This window comes from Engraulis encrasicolus, chromosome 3, assembly GCF_034702125.1.
Source record: "Engraulis encrasicolus isolate BLACKSEA-1 chromosome 3, IST_EnEncr_1.0, whole genome shotgun sequence".
Lineage (NCBI taxonomy): Eukaryota > Metazoa > Chordata > Actinopteri > Clupeiformes > Engraulidae > Engraulis > Engraulis encrasicolus.
In genome coordinates this window covers 27,880,895-27,903,187 of record NC_085859.1, presented here as the reverse complement: position 1 = coordinate 27,903,187, position 22,293 = coordinate 27,880,895, and the positions used below count along the sequence as shown (strand labels likewise).

General features: G+C 45.5%; 1 protein-coding gene across 2 annotated transcripts in view; it reads right to left on the bottom strand.

Moving 5' to 3' along the window:
• The window catches only part of homer1b (homer scaffold protein 1b), a 66,586-nt gene that overhangs the window by 41,824 nt on the left and 2,469 nt on the right, over positions 1-22,293 (bottom strand). Inside the window, exon 2 of one of the 2 annotated variants that reach the window (XM_063195136.1) lies at positions 10,595-10,751. In XM_063195136.1, coding sequence (XP_063051206.1) covers positions 10,595-10,751 — 157 coding nt within the window. Of the gene's footprint in view, positions 1-10,594; positions 11,326-22,293 lie in introns of those variants that run through there. The other variant, XM_063195135.1, reaches the window with a different exon arrangement.

The window sequence follows — 22,293 nt, the reverse complement described above, 5'->3', positions numbered from 1 at the left end:
GAGAGAGAGAGAGAGAGAGAGAGAGAGAGAGAGAGAGAGAGAGAGAGAGAGAGAGAGAGAGAGAGAGGCGGCTATGGAGGAGTGGAGTGGATATAGAGTGGAGTGGGAAATTGAAGGGGGATCATAAAGTCTGAGGAAGAAAAAGTGATTATAAAGAGAGGACAAGACCAGCCAAGAAAAGTGGAGCGAGACAGAAAAAGCAAGAGAAGTAGAGTGAAAAGAGAAAAAGAATAACAAAAGAAAAAAAATAGATTGTGTGGCAAGAAAAGAGCAGGAGAGAAAAGCAAGACAGACAAAGTCAGAGCCTATAGTGGTGAAGGGGACGGGCTTTAGATCAGAGGGCCGCAGGTTCGAATCCCATCCTTCCATCCCCATCCACATGTCACGGATGAGGTGGCCTTGAGCAAAGCACCTAACCCCCATAATGCTCCAGGGACTGTAACCAATACCCTGTGGATAACTGCATGTGGCTTTGGATAAAAGCAGCAGCTAAAAGTAATGTAATATAATGTAATGTAATGAAAGAAAGAGCAAATGAAAGAGGGAAAGGAAGAAAGAGTGAAAGTGCAAAAGAAAGAAAGAAAGAAAGGAGACGTGGCTGGAAAGAAAACAGAAAGAGACATAGAGAAAGATTGGAGGGAGAGAGAAAGGAAGAGAAGGGGAGAGGAAGACACGGCGAAAAAGAAAAGAATGTCTAGCAGCACTCATGTGGATCATGCTGTGGGATGAAATGACAGGAATTGAAGAATGTATTTCCCCAGTGGTGTGTGCGTGTGTGTGTGTGTGTGTGTGTGTGTGTGTGTGTGTGTGTGTGTGTGTGTGTGTGTGTGTGCGCGCGCGTGTGTGTGTGTGTGTGCGTGCGTGTCTGCCCGACTGTGCATGCCTGCTCCTTCGCACTTTGCTGCTAATACAGTCACTCCATATCCACGACAGCTTTTAAAAGTCAAGGGCGATACAAGCATATTGCCCCACCACTAGCAGTGAGCGAGCGCGCGCGTGTGTGTGTGCGTGTGCGTGTGTTTAAGGCGAGCATATTGGCCCACTACTGGCAGGGTCACCAATTCCACCTCCGCTGTTCCCCAAAGATGAACACGGCGCACCACTTGGGGACCGGTGCCGCCATCACCAGTCACGCTCACTGACCCAGCGAAGATAGAGCGAAAGAACGACAGAGAGAGAGACAGAGAGAGAAAGAAAGAAAGAAAGAAAGACAGAAAGAAAGAAAGAAAGAATGAAAGAAAGACACTTCCACTGTTCCCCGAAGATGAACACAGCCCACCACATCGGGACCTGGTGTCACCATCAGCAGTCAAGCTCAGTGACCCAGCCAAGCAACATTTCAGCTGGCTAATCATGTCGTCAAGCACTAAGAGAAGACCATCACGGGGTGACAGAGCCGGTACAAAAAAAACCCTGATCTACTCTCTCTGGCCCCGAACGGTCACATCCAGCCACAGACAACCAGACATATAACACAGACACAGACACACACATACAAACTAAGACACAAACACACACAAACAAACACACACAAACTAACACACACACACACACACACACACACACACACACACACACACACACACACACACACAGACGCACACAGACGCACACAGACAAACTAAGACACACAAACACACACACACACACACACACAGACAAACTAAGACACACAAACACAAACTAAGACACACAAACAAAGTAAGACACACACATAAAACTCTCACATACACACACACGCACACAAAGTAAGACACACACATAAAACGATCACATACACGCACACGCACACGCACACACACACACACACACACAGCCAAAGACAGCCCAGCCCCGCCACAGGATCGCATGGCAGTGCTGCCTTACTTATTTCTGTCCTGGACAGCAGAAGCGGAACAAGCCATGAAGAGGGAGGGAGGGAGGCCTTACAGAGTATTGGATGGATGCTGTTTGAGGCTGACCAAGGGGGGGCTATTTCAGCTACTTGACACACACACACACACACACACGCACGCACACACACACACACACACACACACACACACACACACACACGCACACACACACGCACGCACACACACACACACACAAGCACGCACACACACACACCACACTCCGGATAAAGACCTCTAGGGTTAACAAAATAAATAAATAGCAGGAACGATTGAAAAACATACAGAAGGATTCAAACCAGTAGGCTACTGGACTTGACTGTGTTTCTTTTTGGTGTTTCCTAGCCATCAGACATCAGACCAGAATTGCCTTTATGGTGAAATCAAAACAAGCTCAAGCTCTAAAAAAGAAGTCCAGCTACCTACAATTCCTTTGGATACATGAACTGAATGAATGGCAACCTTTCCATAAAAAATAAGGGACATCCATGAGTAATATTAGTGTGTAGAGTGTGTAAAGAAAGGATCAAATATATGGTCATCGTGTTGGACTTGAACTTATGCCTCTGATTCAAAATGCCAAATGGCAGATCTAGCTGACAAGGGGGATGTGAGTAATGGTGAAGTGTGTAACTGTGCCAAGTGTGGGCTAGCTTCGGCTAATCCAGGCGCTAACATGACAACACTCAAGGGGGGAGGGAGCTGCTCGTCGTTTGTCATAAGTACAAAGAAATACCACCACATGGTAATGATGTACTCTGGCCAATCTGTAAGTACTACTTAAGGAGCTTTTGGGAAATGCGGCCCATCTTCACCTCCTATTAATCCATTCTTTGCTCAAACACCATGATGTGGAAAGCGGCCGTTCTACTGGCTACCTTGGCCCTGGTCAGTGTCAACGCATTGCCAAAATTGTCAAAACTTCTCAGACATTGGCGGACATCAACTTGATGTGGACATCAACTTGCCTGAGGTGCAAGAATTTTTGAACTTCGCCATCAGTGAATTCAACAAACGGGACGATGATGTGTACAATTACAAAGTGGAGAGAGTGGACAAGGCCCAGATTTGTGTATAACTACATCTCATCATTTCTGTTCAAACGGAATTGTGTTTATATTTCTTGTAGGGCTGTAACGATATTGTATCGAACCGAGAAATCATGATACACAGTCACAATACTGTATTGTGATACAAGGAGGCAGTATCGTGATACACCCATTCAAGGTTTTGTTACCCATCCATCCAGAAAACTAGCGCAAGATATGAAGTGACTGTGCTTCCAAGCCTCAAATCATCTTCATTATTATATTTCAACTTTTTGAAATTATTAGTAGCCTCTTGTAACCTATTCTATAAATAAACCTATCTACAATCTTTCATAGTTTTATTATTCATTTTATTTTATAACATTAGCAAATGTGAAATCGTGTGGTGTATCGAACCGTAGGTCAAAAATCGTGATACTAACCGAATCGTGTGTTGAGTGTATCGTTACCGCCCTAATTTCTTGAGAGCAAGCCATATGCTTTCAAGAGGTGTTCATGTTTTTCAAATCCAACATGTAAACCAATCCATCTGCCTCCACTGACCAGGTTTTCCGTGGGGAGTACCGTTTTGATGTACAAATTGTTACTGACAGCAAAAAGACGGACACCAGTAAGGGTGAGGAGACAAAGGTATGTCCATGTTGACCATGTTGTCTTAACATCTCTTTTTTGTTATGCAAATTAAATTGGTGTGATGATTGCTTCGGGTGAACATCTAGATGCCATGCATGACATCTTTACATCGTCAATGAGTTTGCCAAGACAGTTATTGGACAATGGGTCACTTGCTTATTTCTTGATTATTGTCAATGTCTTATTTAAATGTTTTTAGTTAAACTGCACATTGGAGACTGGTCAAACGCAATTTCAAACTTCTGTGCTGCTAACCCTGTTACATAGATTTTTGACAATAAAGTACAGTTGACTTGACTTGACTTGACTTGTTTAGGCCTACTGTTTTCCACATTAAGTTGTTTGTAACCAATCCCCATCCCCATGCTTTCCTGGTGAACCAGTAGCCTGTAAGTAACAGGCTACTGGCACACTGCCCTTTCACGCGTCTCCGCAGGCGGGGTTTAGTCAAAAGATGCTTGCACGCGGTTGGAGCAACCTCATATGAATGACATGACACTTCGACCACTCACGTTGAAGCTTTGTGACGTATGACGTGTCGTCACGTAACCGCCGCCAGGTCGGGAACCAAAACAGAACAACGTCCTTTAGAAAATCAACTTGAGGTATTTTGGATAACACCGCTGAAATTGCTGCTTCCATCCCGACGCATGATAACTCCTCGCACGCCGCCATTACTGTTGTGATTCAGGGAGGGGGCGGGCACAGCCGAACTACCCTGGGGGAGGGTGTTGCGTTCGATAAACGTCATACCCACTGAAATCCCTCCCTACGATCCTGATTCGTCGAGCTGCCCCGTTTATTTCGTAAACGGAGGAGGAGAGCGAATCACAGGTGCACCAGAAGGTTTGTGTAGCCCAGCCCCCTGGGTGTCAACACATAGCTTCTGGTTCACCAGGAAATCCCCATGCATCTTTTGACAATAATTCCCATGTTACTGTTAACATTTGCTTGGGAAAATGTGTCTCTTCAGACAAGTGTATTGATGTCTAAGTTAAAATAGTAATATATTCATACATTTACCAGAACAAATATAAATAAGCGCCACACACTGCAAAGAGAAGAATCAGGAGAACTGCTTCCTTTTTCTAACATAATAGAAAACAATAATCACTATGTGTTGCTTGACTGAATCATAGCTCTAGTGCAAATAAAGCAAGGACTCACCATGATACTGTATCCTGTCCAAGATATTGTGAGTGTAATGTTGTGAACACACACACACACACGCGCGCGAGTGCGAGGAACGATTGAAAAACATACTGAAGGATTCAAACCAGTACTGGACTTGACTGGGCTTGCTTTTGGGGCTTTTGGGGCCATCAGACCAGAACTGCCTTTATGGTGAAATCAAAACATGCTCAAGCTCTAAAAAGAAGTCCAGTCACCTACAACGCCCTCGCTCGCCCAATGGACACACACACACATTCATGCAAAGGAGAGAAGTCCTAAAATAATCCCCAGTTACAACACCCCTTTGAATACAGTGACCTGAACTGAATCAATGGCAATCTTACAAAAAAAATTAAGGACCTCCATGACCATGAGTAATATTGGAGTGTGTAAAGGATCAAATATATGGTCATCGTGTTGGTTGGACTTGAACTTATGCCTCTGATTCATTACTCAAAAAAAGGTTTCAAAATGCCAAATGGCAGATCTAGCTGACAAGGGGGATGTGAGTAATGGTGCAGTGTGTAACTGTGCCAAGTGTGGGCTAGCTTCGGCTAATCCAGGCGCTAACATGACAATACTCAAGGGGGGGAGGGAGCCATCATTTGTCATAAGTACAAAGAAATACCACCATATGGTAATGATGTACTCTGGCAAATCTATTGCAATTGTTTTTCTTTTCTGTTCTTTTCTTGTCTTTTTAGCTGCCAACCACGAGAGCTGACATGCTGCAGCCAGGCCGTCACAGATAGTGTTGATGTTGCCTGGAGACCGGGGGGACCACAGTAACCTTCGGTGTCCTGTTACGCTGTGGGCTTGGGGCGAACTTTTGAAGCGAAAGCAGGTCAGACACCCGCACTGGCCCCCCCGCCTTTGGCCTGGTGATTTGCGAGTGAGTGGGTATGGCTGTGTATGTGTGTGGTGGTGGGGGAGGTTGGAAAGCGTGTGATGTTAGTCAGTGGCCTCCCTAATCTGTCAGCCCCTGGTTAATACCCTGCATGTGGGGGTGTATGTGTGTGTGTGTGTACGTTATATGAGTGGGGGTATAGTCTATATGGACTGTACGTGTCATTGAGCGTGTGTGTGTCAGTGTGTACGTTTTCATTGGCTGTGTGTGTGTGTGTGTGTGTGTGTGTGTGCGTGTGTTTGTGTGTGTGTGTGTGTGTGTGTGTGTGTGTGTGTCTGTGTGAGTGTGTCTGAGTGTCTGTGTGTGTGCGTGTGTGTGTGTGTGTGTGTTGTGTGTGCATGTGTCACGTTCGGTTCAGTAGCGTCTGTAATCTGTCCGCCAGTGGCTAACTCCTTAATTCTCATCTGCTGATGACAGTCAGAGTCAGTGGCGATGGCAGTCACACAGTAACACAGACGTCCCATCTGCCCAGACTCCCACAGGGGACACTAGAACAGATCAGGCAGTAATGGATGCCAAGCAAACTGCCCCCAGCAAACGCTAACATAAACATATGCATTACAGCAGTGGGCTCCAATTCCTTTCCCCTAAGGGCCAAATTATGTTGCGCAAATTAGCACAGATACATGTTTTCGCTGGTTCCAACCTCATGGCGGGCCAAATGTTTGCCATGCCCGCCTGGGCCGGGCCGGATCTGGCCCACGGGCCGCCATTTGGAGACCACCGCAGTACAGTAAGAAGAGACGTCAACAATGATGTCAGGATAAGGATGAAGATGAAGTGTCCAAGAAGACGTCTAAACGCTTTTGAATAACATGACCTGGATTTTTATACGAACTGTATCATCTCTATTTCTATACTAGCTTCTAAAGCAACTCCAAATGACAATTGACAAATTACAAAAACAGCCAAGCTTGTCCTCAGCAAATGCTAACACATACGGTAAGAAGGCACATCAACAATGACCTACAGTAATGACAAATATGAACTGTATCCAAGAAGAAGTTCAGTTGTTTTGCTTATAACCTTTGAATAATATGACCTGGATCACTAGAATGTATATACTTACTCTAAAATGTCTATCTCTATACTAGCTTCTATAATGACTCTAAATGAAGTAGTAATGGTACTAAGCTGTCCTCAGCAAATGCTAATACATATTCGACTTCAACTGGAGACAGTTTAGTTTATGCACCAGTTACTCCATTGAACCATAGACACACTGTAAGAGTACCTCTACTTTTACGCTTTACACATCTGCTGCTTTGAATGACATGTCACCTGGATCATAGCATAACATGTCACCTGGATCACAGCATTTCACTCTAAATCAGTCCCTCCAGGATTTTGCACTGGGATTTTGTGATTTTTGCGGTCAAAATGCCTGATTTTGTGGCGGCATTTTCTCATTTTTTGCAAAGATTTTGCGGCATTTTCTCATTTTTTGCAAAGATTTTGCATCCCTTTCTGGGTTTTTTTGGTAACTGAAAACCACAATTAGTCTAAGCAGGCTTAAGACAAAAGAGAGAGAGATTCAGAAACACACTTCCTATATAATAGAATAATAAAATATTGTCAAAAGCTGTCAGAGCGTCTTAGGCCTATTAGCCAGTGCGTCCAATGTGTAAAATCATGGCCGCGACACTCATAAATCTCTTTCGATATTTTAGAACGACTTCGGGGGGAAACGGGACAGCGCGTTATGAAAAAAATAGTACTTGTGGGTATAGCCTACCACTAGGCCTAATGAAGAGCGTCGCGGGGTACAGTAGCCAGGCTGTATGCAAGCGTTACAATGTCACCTGCTGGAAGACGTCTCTCTCTCTCTCTCTCTCTCTCTCTCTCTCTCGCGTGATTGCAAGCTGTTGCATATTATTTGCTTGATGCAAAGTTGTGATGGCATACACGCTCTCGTTGACATGGTTGTGTGCATGGTTGCATGGATTCGCAAGACACAGCAATAACACAGTGAAAGCGTGGAAGGGCCGTTCACTTCCTATCTCGGTGTCCTTGACTGAAACAAGTTGCAAAACCCCACACTTCCGAAACCTTTGCGATCGGCACTACAGTGATTGTTATCAGAAGGCTTGTGCCTACGCATAGACATAGACCCTTAAATTACAAACATTAGCGAACATTGAAAAAAGATCAGACAACGACCGTCGGGTAGCATGTTCATGAAAGCGACAGGGGAGAGTGGAGAAGTTCCGCAAACATGTAGCCTATGTTTACTGTGCGACAGTACCGCCACTATTTCATGACTGCATACACTTCTTCGTCATGGATAAATGGGCAACAATACTTTTTCCACCCAGGATTGCACTGAAAAGTAGGCTACTGCTGTTAAAAAAAGGTCATGAGTGTGCAGCACCGACGCCTGCGTGTATGTGTGAGGGAGGGGAGGAGAGACGCGGAACAGCTGAGATGAAGGTCGCGACTTCCGAAATAGCAGGCAATTCTTTTTCAATGTTTCAGTGACATATTAACAAAAATGCTTCGTATTGGTTTTCGTCTCCGGTGGTATTGTAGTCACATTTTTATTTTTTTTTGACGAAAATATAAATCAATAAACTCCACAGAATGTTGAAATTTTGCGGGAAAAATGCGGCTTTACAGGAATTACGCGGCATCGTGAAATTATGCGGAATATCATTGAATTTGCATGAATCCACGCGATCGCTGAATCGCGAAAAACTGGAGGGACTGACTAAATGAGTTAGATGAATTAGATTGGCACTCTAAATGACCCAGGCAGTAATGGATACCAAGCTGACCTCAGCACAAGTGCGAAAACACAAGAAGAGGCATCCATGGGACAAAGACTTAGTGTGTCGAGGCTCCACGAAGAAGTCCAGTTGATTTTAACTAAACCCTTTTGAATAACGTGATCCAGATCAAAGAATTTAGATTAACTCCTTAAGACACGGCCCCTATTATAAATTAGCTGAATGGCAATGACCAAGTTGTAATGTATTACTTAAGGACCTATGCACTGTCATACTGGTGTAGTACTACGGTAGTAGGATTTTTTTCAGGGACTATAGCAATGTTTCAGTGGTAGAACGGTGTTGAGGGACTAGCTCTAAATGACCAAAGCCGCAATGGATGTCCAGCTGCCCTTAGCAATGCCAATGAAAGTAATAATTCAAAAGGGAGCCATGTCTATATTTTGCCTAGGGCCCGCAAATAGAAGATGCTTCTTATAACTGCTATATCAATCAATCAAAGTTTTATTACAGACTCCAACGTCCAATTTGACATACAAATATAGGCAATACAAATACTGGGTCAGCTCTATGTTCCCACAGCCCATTGGTCCCACAGCCCATTGGTCACACAGCCCAGATGGTCCCAGCTTATTCCTGCTGCTCCATGTTCCCACAGTTTTACGAAATTATTCAAATATAAGCCCTATGCTCTACAACTCCATGTTCCCACATTTCCAAGTAAACTAAGAGAACCAATATGCCTACAAATAATGTAAAAAATCTTACTGATGTGGGACCAATGGGCTGTGGGACCAGTGGGCTGTGGGAACATAGTCACGCTCCCACAAATACAGTACAAAAAGTGTAATTAAACTTAGTTGAATAAAACAACATGACCTGGATGAATGGGAAACTTTGTAGAGGACATACAGTAGAGTGCAGACTGTAGTGCAGAAGCTCTATGAATTGTAAATGACCCAGACAGTATTGGATACGTACAGTACGTAGATGGCACTGCTGTTTATGCTAATGCTAAAGCTAAAGCAGGAGAAGCGACGACAACAACAATGGCCACATGTCAGTCAGTCCACAACACAGCTGGTGAATTATCACGATTAAGCTGATTGGATTGCGCAAGTGCATCTGGGTTGCTCTCTGTCTCTCTCTGTCTGTCTCCCTCTCTCTCTCTCTCTCTCTCACACACACACACACACACACACACACAGAAACACACACACACACACACACACACACACACACACACACACACACACACACACACACACACACACAAAATACAAGCATACACAAACACACATATTCATACAAACACACACACTCACACTTGCGCATGCACACACACACACACACACACACACACACACACACACACACACACACACACACACACACACACACACACACACACACACACACACACACACACACACACAATACAACCATACACAAACACACATAATAGTCACACATACAAACACACACACACACACACACAAACACACACACAGGGCATGAGGGGAATGTGGTCAAACACCAACACAGCCTGTGCAGTGCAGTGTAGTGCAGCACAGTGCTGTGCAAGGTCTTGCCTTTTCCTCTGCCTTTTGAGGAAAGAGGCCGCACCTTGCATACCGTGTCCTTTAATTTAAGAGGGTGGGTTTTTGAACATTCTATAAAAAGAATGCATTCTATAACAATGCAAGATTCTAAAATTCCAAATTGTATTGAATGACGCCCAGAATTCTATAGAACTTTCACTGCCCGAACATTCCCGTCACACCGGTGTGACGGTACACTCTTAAAGGTTAATTGTGCAAACGTGCTTCGGCTGAAATAAGTTTAGAGATTTATATTGTGCAAAGTGCAAATGTATTTCGACCAAAGCGCGTTTTTGCACAATATAGAACTCTATATGCATGCAAGGTGCTTCCTCTTTGTTGAAAAGTCGAATGGAGCACTTGTGCCAGCAGCACCCTCACATTTGATTTATTTAAGAGTGATGCCTACTCCAAGTCAAGTCAAGTCCGCCTTTATACGCACAGGTCATACAATGAAATTGAAATGATGTTTTTCTCTCTATACCGTGAAGGACATAGACATACACAGGGCTGACATTCACAGACTGACATCAAAGTGCAAGATGGCCAGGACAAGTAACAAGTGATGGACCAATAACAGCAAAGAGATGAAGATTGTTTCTCCTGGGCTTACCTTAGTGCCATCCAGGCTGATGATGCGGTAGACGTTGCGCGTGCTGTCGTAGAAGTAGGAGACGGTGACGGCGTGCTTGCTGGTGGGCACCCAGTTCTTCTTGGTGCTGGGGTCGATCTGGAAGACGTGGGCGCGAGTGCTGAAGATCGGTTGCTCCCTGAAGGGCACAAAGAAGAAGTGGTGAACCTCCTTGGGCCGCAGCACCACCGTCTCGCCCGCCATCTGGGGCCCGCCGTGGGGCGACGACCCCGAGTGGCCATGGCCATGGCCGCCGCCGGGGAGCTGGATCACCATGTCTCTGCCACCACCGCCTACACCTCCACCGCCTACCCCTACACCTCTGCTGCTGCAACTGGAGTCCATCTTGGCTCCACTGGCTGTGGCTGCTGGCTGCTGGCTCTAGTTGCTGCTGGTGGTGGGGGCTGCTGGTGCTAGTGGTGGTTTACTAGCAGTGCTGTAAACCACTAGTGCAGTGCAGGTGGAGCGCTGGTGTGGTGTGGTGTGGTATGGTGTGTGTGTGTGGAGCCCAGTAGCCATAACACACCATAACACCATAACAACACCACCACCGCTGCGACTGAGCTGACAAGTGCAACTGTCACTACACTGTACTGTACTACACACTGACGGAGAGAGCGAGAGAGCGAGAGAGCGAGAGAGAGAGATTGCTGGGGGGGCTGGCTGCTGGCTACAAGTAGGCAGGCAGGCAGGCAGGAGGGTGTCTATCCAGCCACGAGGCCGAAATAGAAATGTCAGCTGTTTGGTTTCTGCACTCTTGCTCACTCGCACTCTCGCTCACTCGCTCGTTCATTCGTTCGTTCCCTGGCTCGCTCGCTCGCCGTACCTCGCTGGCTGGCTGCTTTGCTGTACGGGGGACTAATTATAGGTTGGGTCGCGGTACCCTGTCATGACTCCAGCCAGATGCCCGCCCCTGTCCCCTCCTGTCCCCTCCCTCCCCACCAACCACCCCCACCTCACCCCCCCAGTTCCTGTCCCCTGGGACTACTACACCCCCTCCTCCTCCTCACCCTGTCCACTGTCCAAGCTCTCTCTCCGTGCCTGTGCACGTCTGCTGACCTCCCCAACCTCTCAATCTGTGATTGGCCACAGGGGGGCCAGAGGGGCAGCGACGCACGGCAGTGAACTGTGAATGTACTGTATGCAAACACACAAAGCGGCACGCAATGACACAAACAGCAAACACATTCAGCACTGCATGTACTGTATGCAATGCAAACAGCTTATAGACCCAATGGAATCGACAGCAAACAAGTTCGGCTGTGCATTTGTGCTACAGCTATGCCTATTGACCCAGTCGGCAACTCTGAGGCCGTCCATGAAATATCTTGTTTTCCCTCACGTTTGCTCCACCCTCTGTTTATAGCGGCTAATCAATATGCCAAATGACTGACAGTGATTGGCATCGCACGACCACGGGTGGTGCATTCGGAGGGGAAAACAATGCAGAGGAGCCGACTGGGTCAATGTGCATTTACGCAAACATGTGATAGGACCAATGAAACAAATAGTAAGAACAACATAGTACGTGTAGGCGACACCTGCTCCCCACAAATCCACTAGGATGTCGGTGCATGCACTGTACATTGCATTACATTAAACTTAGCTGGCGCTTTTTTTTTATCCAAAGTGACTTACATTTACTTAAAGGGTATTGGTTACAGACCCTGCAGCAGTGTGGGGTTAGGGGACTTGCTCAAGGGCACCTCAGCTGTGAAGTGTGGTAGGGAGTGGGAGGGTGGGATCTGAACCTGCAACCCTCTGATCTAAAGCCCATCTCCTTAACTCGGCAATTACGTCAGCAAAAGCGTTTTTTCATAGAGGAGAGACTGAAGCAGAAATGTGTACGAAATAAACCGTGCTGATATGGTGGTAGCTAAGAGGCAAACACAGTTCAAACACAGTACACAAAACTCTGCAGTTGAGTCTGTGCCATAAGCAGTGTGGATATCATATCTCTTAACCCCTTAAGACACGGCATTATAAATTAGCTGTTACCAGAATGGCAATGACCAAGTCATAATGTATTACTAAAGGCCCTGTGCACTGTCATAGTAGTGTAGTACTATAGTAGTTAACTTTCAATGTCTATTACAGCATGCCACAGGAGGTACGGCGCGCATTAAGGGGTTAATACAGCAGATTTGAATATCTGGACTGGAGCTCAAAACTGAAGAGTTGTAAAATCATGACTTAATAAATAAACAAAATATTTTCCTGACGTTGACTCACCAAAGAGCACCGCTGAGGATGGTGCTCCGAGGGTTTGGAACGATTCTAAAAAGACAGCACTGAGAAAGTAGGCAACATGGCATCATAACAGAGTGTAACTAAAGCCAGGCTTACACTGTGCGACTTTTCCCCGATCTTGCCACGATTTGTCACTCGCACGACTTCTTGGCAGTCGCGCCGATTTCTTGGTAAATCGCAGGTCAATCGTGAGTCTGCATCGCGTAGTGTACATGGGGTAACGACAAGCGATTTCACCTCACGATTGTGCAATCGTAGCGTCGCAAGAAAATCAAAACGGTTTGAAATCCTGGTCGTCCCTCGTGAGTAAATCGCACAGTTAAAGCAGTGCTATGACCCGATTTGACACTACACATGCACAAATTGATAGGGCAGCACGATTCACTCTTGAGCGCGTCCTCATCTCCACCTCAGGTGTGCGTGTTCCCTCCTCTGCAGACCCGGGAAACATGCCTTCCGTGTCGCACAGTGGGAGCATTCTGCTCGCATCCAACTATTGGCTCGTTTAGTGTGAGGACATGAGTCGTGAGATGTGAACTTTTAAATCTTTAAGTTCCCTCATGCCGTGTGAGAAGGAGGTAAATACCCACGATTGAAAATATCGCACAGTGCATGCCCGCCTTAATACACTGATTTGAACCGACCACTGTGTGTGTGCACTACACCTTTGCAAGTTAAGGCATGCTCCACAATGCCCTGTGACAAGTTAGGTTTAGGGATGGTTTTGGTAAGGGCAATGCAAAGTATTTTCACGTTTAGCAACAGAACTTCACGATGGCAAAACAAGAACACCGGAAAACGGTAGTAAAACGGTGCAAACCTCGTCACGTGACAGAAGTCCACGAAAGTGCTTTGCCGTTGCAATTGAGGGGCACAATTTAACTTCAAAAGGTGTTGCACCACCACGCAGAACACAAATGCGTTAGATACATACACAGAAACATGATGCCAGTCTGAGGTAGGCTGCGCTTTCAGGACACAACGTGCACAACGTCACAACATTCAGGGCCTAGGTCCAAACATGTCTTGTGGTATATCCCTAGAGGTGTCTCACCAATGTGCAAACCCTGGGAGGAAGCTTTTTCTGGAAATCCTCCCATACACATGAATTTCTGTGACACCCTCAGACTATTAAAGGGGTATGCCACTATTTTGGGACTTAGTACAGTTAAAATCCTTGGCCAGGGTTTATAAAGGTGGTAAAGTGTCTTCTTTTTCCTGTAAGCCGTTGTCTTGCTTTAAGACAAGTTAACTGAGGGAGCATGTCGCTAAGCTATTGAAAGTCAATGGATCCGTAGCGACATACTCTTTTAACTTGTCTTAAAGCAAGACAACGCTTAATATGAAAAATAAGACACTCTACCACCTTTATAAACCCCAGCCAACGATGTTAACTGTATTAAGCCCCAAAATAATGGCATACCCCTTTAACAGTCATTTTACACCTGCCCTCTCATGTGTTCATGCCTCTTCAGTTCTCACCTTTGTTGACAACAAACCCGACATCTCAACATTACAAGGTAGAAGCTATTCAATGGGCAAAAGTTAACATAGCTTAACGCCAGAAATCAGCTATCGATCAACGTCTCATGGACATGGACGCCTAGTTATGTCTTCTCTCACCTCCAAAAACAAGTCGTAATTTTTTGCAAGCAATAGACTTGCTTGTGCATGAAACACTATACAAGCTTGGTGCCACCAGATATGGTAAGACATCAGTTGACAAGAAAAACAATTCTTATCCCCCTGCCTATCTGTACCTTATCACTGAAAATGTAATATTTGTGTGCATAAGTCTTGAAAATAATGACAAAAATATTGCGATCCCAACGGTATTGTTTTACCATCCCCCATCCCCTTCATCTAATTTCACCCCCGAAAGAGAAGACGGCTCAATTAAAAGAAGCCTCCACAGGCAACACAATTATTTTCTATCAGATTCCCTTTCAGCGATTTAGATGATTTTCCTTTTCTCTGAGTCAACCAGAGAGGAGAGTGAACTGGCCTTAAATAGAACTCTTTTCTCACTCTCTCTTCTCTCCTCTTCTCTGAATCACATGTTTGCAGTGGGTGTGCAGTGGAGAGCAGAGGTGAGCAGAGTGCACACCATCACTTTTTTCTCCTTCTCTTCTCTTCTCCTTTCTTTCGCTCTCTCCCTTTTCTCTCTCTCTCTCCCTCTCTCTATACCCCTGTCTTACGCTGTCATAAACACCAAAGAGCACACACACGCACACGCACACACACATACACACACACACACACACACACACACACACACACACACACACACACACACACACACCACCACCAACAACAACCAATGTACTTTCATAAATATGCACATGGGGCTTGCTAAAGCTATCTTGCCTTACCTTGCCTTGCCTTGCTTTGCTTTTTCTTTCCCTGCTTGGCAGTGGCCCCCATCTGAGAGCTCTAATAGGTGGGAGTTTAATAGGCAGGGAATGCAGCATCATGGAAGAGGCCCCATTATTATTTGGAGACGCTGCTCCCCGGAGAGCCAAACAGCGTGGGGGTGGGCGGGCCGTGAGCTGCCTCCTACACACTAACAGGAGCCGAGTGATGGAAGGGGGGAAGAGTGTGTGTGTGTGTGTGTGTGTGTGTGTGTGTGTGTGTGTGTGTGTGTGTGTGTGTGTGTGTGTGTGTGTGTGTGTGTGTGTGTGTGTGTGTGTGTGTGTGTGTGTGTGTGTGTGTGTGTGTGTGTGTGTGTGTGTGCTTGGGGGTTGGGGAGGGGGTTGCCTGGGGATGGAGGATCCGGAAGTTGTGGGTGGGTACTGGAGTGGATGCTGTGGATGGGGCTGTGGAAGTACTGGTGGAGGATGGGGGAAGTGGTGATGGAGGAGGGTGGAAGTGGTGGTGGAATGTGTGTAGTGTATGTGTGTGTGTGTGTTGGAATGCAGGAGCCGGAAGTGAGAGGATGAGTAGGGGGTCGGCGTGTGTGTGTGTGTGTGTGTGTGGGGGGGGAGTACAGTAGGGGGTGAAAGATGGTTACCCCGATTACCAGCACTAGTACTCCCCCTGAAGCGGCTCAGCAGTGCAGCAGAGGACAACTAATCACACACAAATACACACCAAGGAACAGAAACATGTAAATGCGCTTTCCCTCTCTCTCTCTCTCTCTCTCTCTCTCTCTCTGAACTGTGCACTTTTGTCTCATGCTCATATTTGTCTCTTTCTCTCTTCCCCCTGTTCTCTCTCTCTCTCTCCCTCTCTCTCTCTCTCTCTCTCTCTCTCTCTCTCTCTCTCTCTCTCTCTCTCTCTCTCTCTCTCTCTTTACTGTACACTTTTGTCTCATGCTGTAACACTGGCAGCCATGCTGCTATCTGTCGTTGCCAGCTTACATCCCTGGATTTCGAGCAGCGGTCGCGGGGGCATCCGGGCACAATGGTGGGGGTGGTGAACGTGGTGGAGGTGGTAGTGGTAGTGGGGCTGAGGCACTATGTTTATTATTGTGTGCAATTCCCATACTTGTGCAAATCACCATATTCAATCCCATTACCATGCCCCCGTCACCCTAGCATTATCCTGATGCACTCTCTCATACAGGAGAGGAGGAGAGAGAAATGGGATGAGGTAGAGAGCAGAAGATAGGAGGAAAAGAGGAGGAGGAGGAGGAAGAGAAGGAGGCGGAGGAGGGGAGTGGGATAAAGAGCGACAGAGTGCCAGAGGAGGAGGAGGAGTAATGGGAGGAGGAAGAACAAGAGGACAGCAGAGGGAGGATGGGAAGGAGGGAGGGAGAGAGAGAGATGGATGAGGAAGAGAGGGAATGAGAGGAGGAGGAGTGGCTGGAAGAGAATAGGGATGGAAGAAGAGAGAGTGGAGGGAGCAAAGAGTGAGAGAGACGAGGGGGAGGTAGAGGAGAAAGAGGAAGAGGATGACAGGGGGAAGAATTTAGGAGGAGAGAAAGAGGAAGGAGAAGGAAGAGCATGGCAGAGGAAAGCATTGCGGAAATTGGAGAGGAAGAGAGTGACAGAGAGGAAGGTGGAGGAGACGGAAGAGGAGGAAGAGGACAGTGGAGAGAAGAGACGAGGAAGGGAGGGAAAGAGGAGGATTTTTTTGCAGTTTTGCAGAGTGAAAGAGAAGAAAGAGGAGGATGGAGAAAAGAAGTGTGTGTGTGTGTGAGAGAGAGAATGGACCAGAGAGAGGAGTGAAAGAGGAGGAGGAGGAGGAGGATGGTAGAGGGATAAGTAGGGAAAGGAGAAAAAGAGGGAGCAGACAAGAGAGAGGAGAAGTAGGAGGAGGAAGAGGATGAGGAGGAGGATGAGGATAGCAGAGGAAAGAATTGAAGAAGAAAAAGTGAAAGAAAGGGATGAGAAGAGTGAAAGAGAGGGAGGAGGAAGAGGAGCAGGAGGAAGAGGGTGGCAGAGGAAGAAAGTGAAGAAGAGAGTGAGAGAGCGAGTGAGAGGAAGACACACACACACACACACACACACACACACACACACACACACACACACACACACACACACACACACACACACACACACACACACACACACACACACACACACACACACAGCAGAGTAGACAGGGAAGTGCTTACGCTGCACCAGGGGGCTGAAAATCTTACAGAAACATCAAAGGCGCACTGCATAATTAACATTAAAATTCAACAGCAATCACCATATGGGGGGTGGAGGTGGTGGCTCAAGCAGTTGAGGAAAGAAAGAAAGAAAGAAAGAAAGAAAGAAAGAAAGAAAGAAAGAAAGAAAGAAAGAAAGAAAGAAAGAAAGAGAGAAAGAAAAACATGATCACGAATGAAAGAATAAAACAGAAGAAACAGACAGAAAGAGAGAGAGAAAGATTGCATTGAATCCGACGACTGAACAGGAGATGGTTGTTTGCTGCTCAAATCTGACAGTGGGGTTTCTTTTAGGATGATGAGTAGAGAAATGTGATTATCGTATGGAATGATCCGAGCATGCGATAGGATAGCAGTAGCACATGAGGGAGGGTCTTTGGGAACAGAAGCGGCCAGCACTCACTGGATTGAGCTGGAGAGGTGGTGGGGTGGGGTCTGGGGTATCCTTTCTCACTCACTCGCCCAAAAATCCACATACAACCAAACAACCATTTCAAACTGTACAGTAGGTGAAATAATACAAGCTATACAAGAAACTTGTATTTTATCAGTCATACAAAATGGTCATACAGTCACTTACATTCATATTCAAATGTGTAATTGCCTCACTATTTCAGTCTTAAGCCCTGAGATTGTCTTTTTCTATTTTCATTTACGTAAATTAAGATTTCTTGTGGTCCCAGAATAATCATAAATCATTGGGTAGCGATAAAGAGACAATGGGACGCTATTATGCTCCGTAATGACTACATTAGTCCATCTAGAGGGGGAAATGAGGATGGAGATGAGTCGTATTAACCCAATGGGGATGGGTGGTATTAACCCAAGTCATAAGTCTGTGGAAATATGGTATAGTAGCCTATCGGATCGTCACAGCCGTGAAGGATTACCTCATAGTTTATTGTGGCTATACATTTGTTTCAAAGTGGCCCTGCAAGACATTACAGACTGTAGAATTGCCCAAGACAACTTTTTACATCGTTGGTATGAACATTATGGCCCGAATCACCATTGATGCCAGTTTTGGTAAGCCAACCACCACACATTGAATCTGCGCACTGTGACTTTCTGTCAGCTGTTTTGGAGAGATAATTTCGCAATTCTACCCCATGTTTAACTATTTGACGCCACAATTTGACAATTTAAACCTGGACAACACGGGAGATTATCACAATGGTAAACACAGAAATAATACCAACATAATTCACTTCCTCATGATGCCATAAACGCATTTGGCAGGTAATTGTATGTGTGCAGGGCCACGGAATATCGACATTGGGAATTCTGTGTATTCTGACGCTGTAGTGAACTACCCTGTTTTTCCTCCTGTTGTTCTCTCAAACAGTCTTTTATTCAACCCAGGTGGCAGTAAATTCTCACTGCGTGTGAGTGACTGTCAGGATATCTGCACTCCACTCAAACTCCCCTCAACTATGATGAAAATGTCTGTAAATGCCACAAGTGAAGAACTGAAGTAAAGAGCTGTCATGTGTTGTTTTTTTTTGGACAAAAACATCCCTATCACTACAGACTCGAGCAGTAAAGCTGGGTGAGCTGTGAAATCCACCTCAGTGAATGTGTGTGTGTGTGTGTGTGTGTGTGTGTGTGTGTGTGTGTGTGTGTGTGTGTGTGTGTGTGTGTGTGTGTGTGTGTGTGTGTGTGTGTGTGTGTGTGTGTGTGTGTGTGTGTGTGTGTGTGTGTGCGTGCGTGCGCGCGTGATATCCTTCTATAAATGGACCCTTCTGTGATTAGTAATAGCATAGCATTAGCAGGCAGAGATGGCTCACCGGGGCAACAGCAGGCGAGGTGGAGATGAGGGGAAAGGGGCATGTGCTAGAATGCTAAATTGACAACAAAGGTGACTATTCCCTGATATATTTCTCTCTCTCTCTCTTTCTCTCTCTCTCTCTCTCTCTCTCTCTCTCTCTCTCTCTCTCTCTCTCCCTCTCTACCCCTCTCTCTCTCTCTCCACCTCCATCTCACCTTTTCTATTCTTTTCTAAGCTGGATCACAGTACACTATTCCAAAAACAGGGCTGTATGCTAAGCACTGGAGAAGACAGACCAATTTCAATGACAGACCGGCCATCAATTTGGATCTGGGCTTTCATGCTGTCAAGCACAAAATGTGCAACTATGCATACTATACTGCGTAACAAACTACACAGTAAAAAATGCAGTGTTGTTAATTCAACACTTAGAGAGGACTCTGGGACCAAATACACTCTAGAAACAAAACGAAAAAGGCTTATAAGATGACAACATTTTCTCAATTAGGAAAAAACATATTGCCATATTGGAAACCAGTCTCTTATTTGGTAAGGGCAGTAGTGAACCACTAATGAATCTGAACCTTAAACTTTAGTCTAATTATGAAGATTGTACTTTTTTGTTCTGTTTTGTTTTCAGTGTTTTGTGCTTAAGGGTCAGGATGTACTGATGTGCGAGAAACATGTGTGATTTTGGGGGACAGGTGCTGTGTGTGTGTGTGTGGGGGGGCAATTCCTGGTTGTCTTACTAGGCTAATAGGCATTTCTAGATACTCATGTCAACATAGACCACAATGCATTGTGGATAAAAAGAATGTGGAAGGCAAAGGGGCAGGTGCTTCGGAACCACCTCGTCCCTCTCTGTGCACGCCTTTGTGTACAAGTGAGGTTTCAGACCTATTGAATCGGGCCATGTGCACAGGGAGTGAAGACAGACGTTATTACAGGTTCTCTGACCATTCTCAAAAAAGGGACAAAATGTAACCCCCTATCCTCAAAGCAAAGCTGGTTTAGGAGAGCTGATTGTGATTCCATCACACAGTGGATCAGCATAACATTTCTCATCCCTTCCGCATCTTTGTATTGGAAAATATTTGCATGATATATCACCAGGTGTTTTTTTCCAGTGCTAACTCAACACTTGGAGAGCACCACCAACACCACGAGTGGTCAAATCCGAGTCTCTAAGAGTTGAGCTAACATTGCAAAGTGTAGGCTACTGTGCATTTCATTTCCATATATCCGCGGCGACCCCTCATCCTGCCGGCCTGTTGGCATCAGCCTGGGTACATATCCCATCATGCCGCTGGCTCTGTGCTGGGTGGGTGGTGGTGCACTTTTGAGTACCTGCCTCAGTGCGCTAATAACTCAGTTAGCCTAAGAGCAGTTGGCTTCATTACATTATTAGCAGCTTTCTGCTGAAGATCAATTACTCTGCTGGCCTGGGCTGGGCTCAGTGGGCCGGGCTGGATAGCTCAGAGAACTTCCTTGCCTTCCCCTCCCCGTCACCTGGCTAGCGCTTCAACGAAACACTTAAAAGATCTCATACAACATCCACAGTGAGTAAACGGTGCAGTGTTAATTCAACACTTAGGCTACAGATTGAAGAAGACCCAAACACACTCTCGACGAGTGTTGAATCCAAGTGTGGTATGAATGAAGAGATTTGTTGCAAAACGGTGTATCCACCATTTTTTACTTTTTGCATTTTATTATTGGAAATGACTGTTCACAAGTCCAATCATCCATGGGTGAATTCTTGAAATTCAAATATTTTGAGACCATACTTTTTAAAATGCATTTTGCAATGCAATGCAATGGAAATGTCCAATACAAAAATGTCAATTTCCTGAATTTCTACAAAATGGATATTCCCCGTTTTGCAGTGGAATTCTTTGAATATTCTTGTGGTGTTAATTCAACACTTAGTGATTAACACTCTTCCAGTGTGTGCTTAGTCCTACTCTCTTCTTGACACATAAGACACAGAAGTAATTTATTCCTCCATTACTGAGTGCAAATAGTCATGAGCAGACATTTGAGCTGTCAAACTGTAATACTGCACACATTTCTCCACATCCCAGTGGACTGAGGTAATTAAAAGAAGACATATCCTATCCTCGTCTACCTGTATAACGAACGCTCTCTTCTCTTCCTGACTGGAGTGGCGTCCCTGTGCTTGTTCGCGTGCCAACTTGACAAACATTTACAATGTGTTGGCACTGAGTGTGGTGGCGGTGGGGGAGCGCATTTGGCCTGCTCTGCTCTGCTCCGACTCTGCTCAGATCTGCTCAGACTTGGCCTGATCCAGACGTCATAAAAGAGAATGCACTGCCAGAGAAACATGTTCCATTGCACCTCAGGAACGATGAGTTTTGAGCATTGCCAGCCAAGATGCGAAATGATCTCACTTTCCTCCATCCATACCGTAGACTAGACTAGGGAGTTGTCTTTTACAATGACACAAAAACTTAGCTTCACGCGCACAAGCACCAATATTTCAAATTGGAAAATTGAAAAGGTAGAGATGTGACAGACACAAAGAGAACTGATTGAATTATTCTCGTCATACTGTGCGTATTAATGTCCGTGAGAACATCTCTGCACCAAGACAGCCCAACACCCACACAAGCCTATCGTGACAAGTATCTTCAGTCGTTACTGCGTAGTAAACATGATGACTTGGCTATGGGTTGGCTATGGTTATAATAGCAGGAAGACAGGCGTGTCATCATTACTAGATGACTACAATTACGAAATACATAGGCCTAACACATCAATTCAGCATAAATAATTCATCATGGGCATACACAAGCTGTGTGACAACAGCGCACTGATACATCTCGCTACTACTTCAAAAGTCATAAATCCTTACATTCTCATAACTGTTATTATATGTGTTCTGTTTTATTGCTTGTCTAGATCTACATATCATCCCAGCCAATTTGGCAGCACATCCTGTCGAAGATGGTGTCAATGTAAATAAAGAATATGCTCAAGAAAACAGTTTAGTACAGTTGTGCAGTTTTTGTAAAGCAACTAAAGACAGTACACTAACACAGC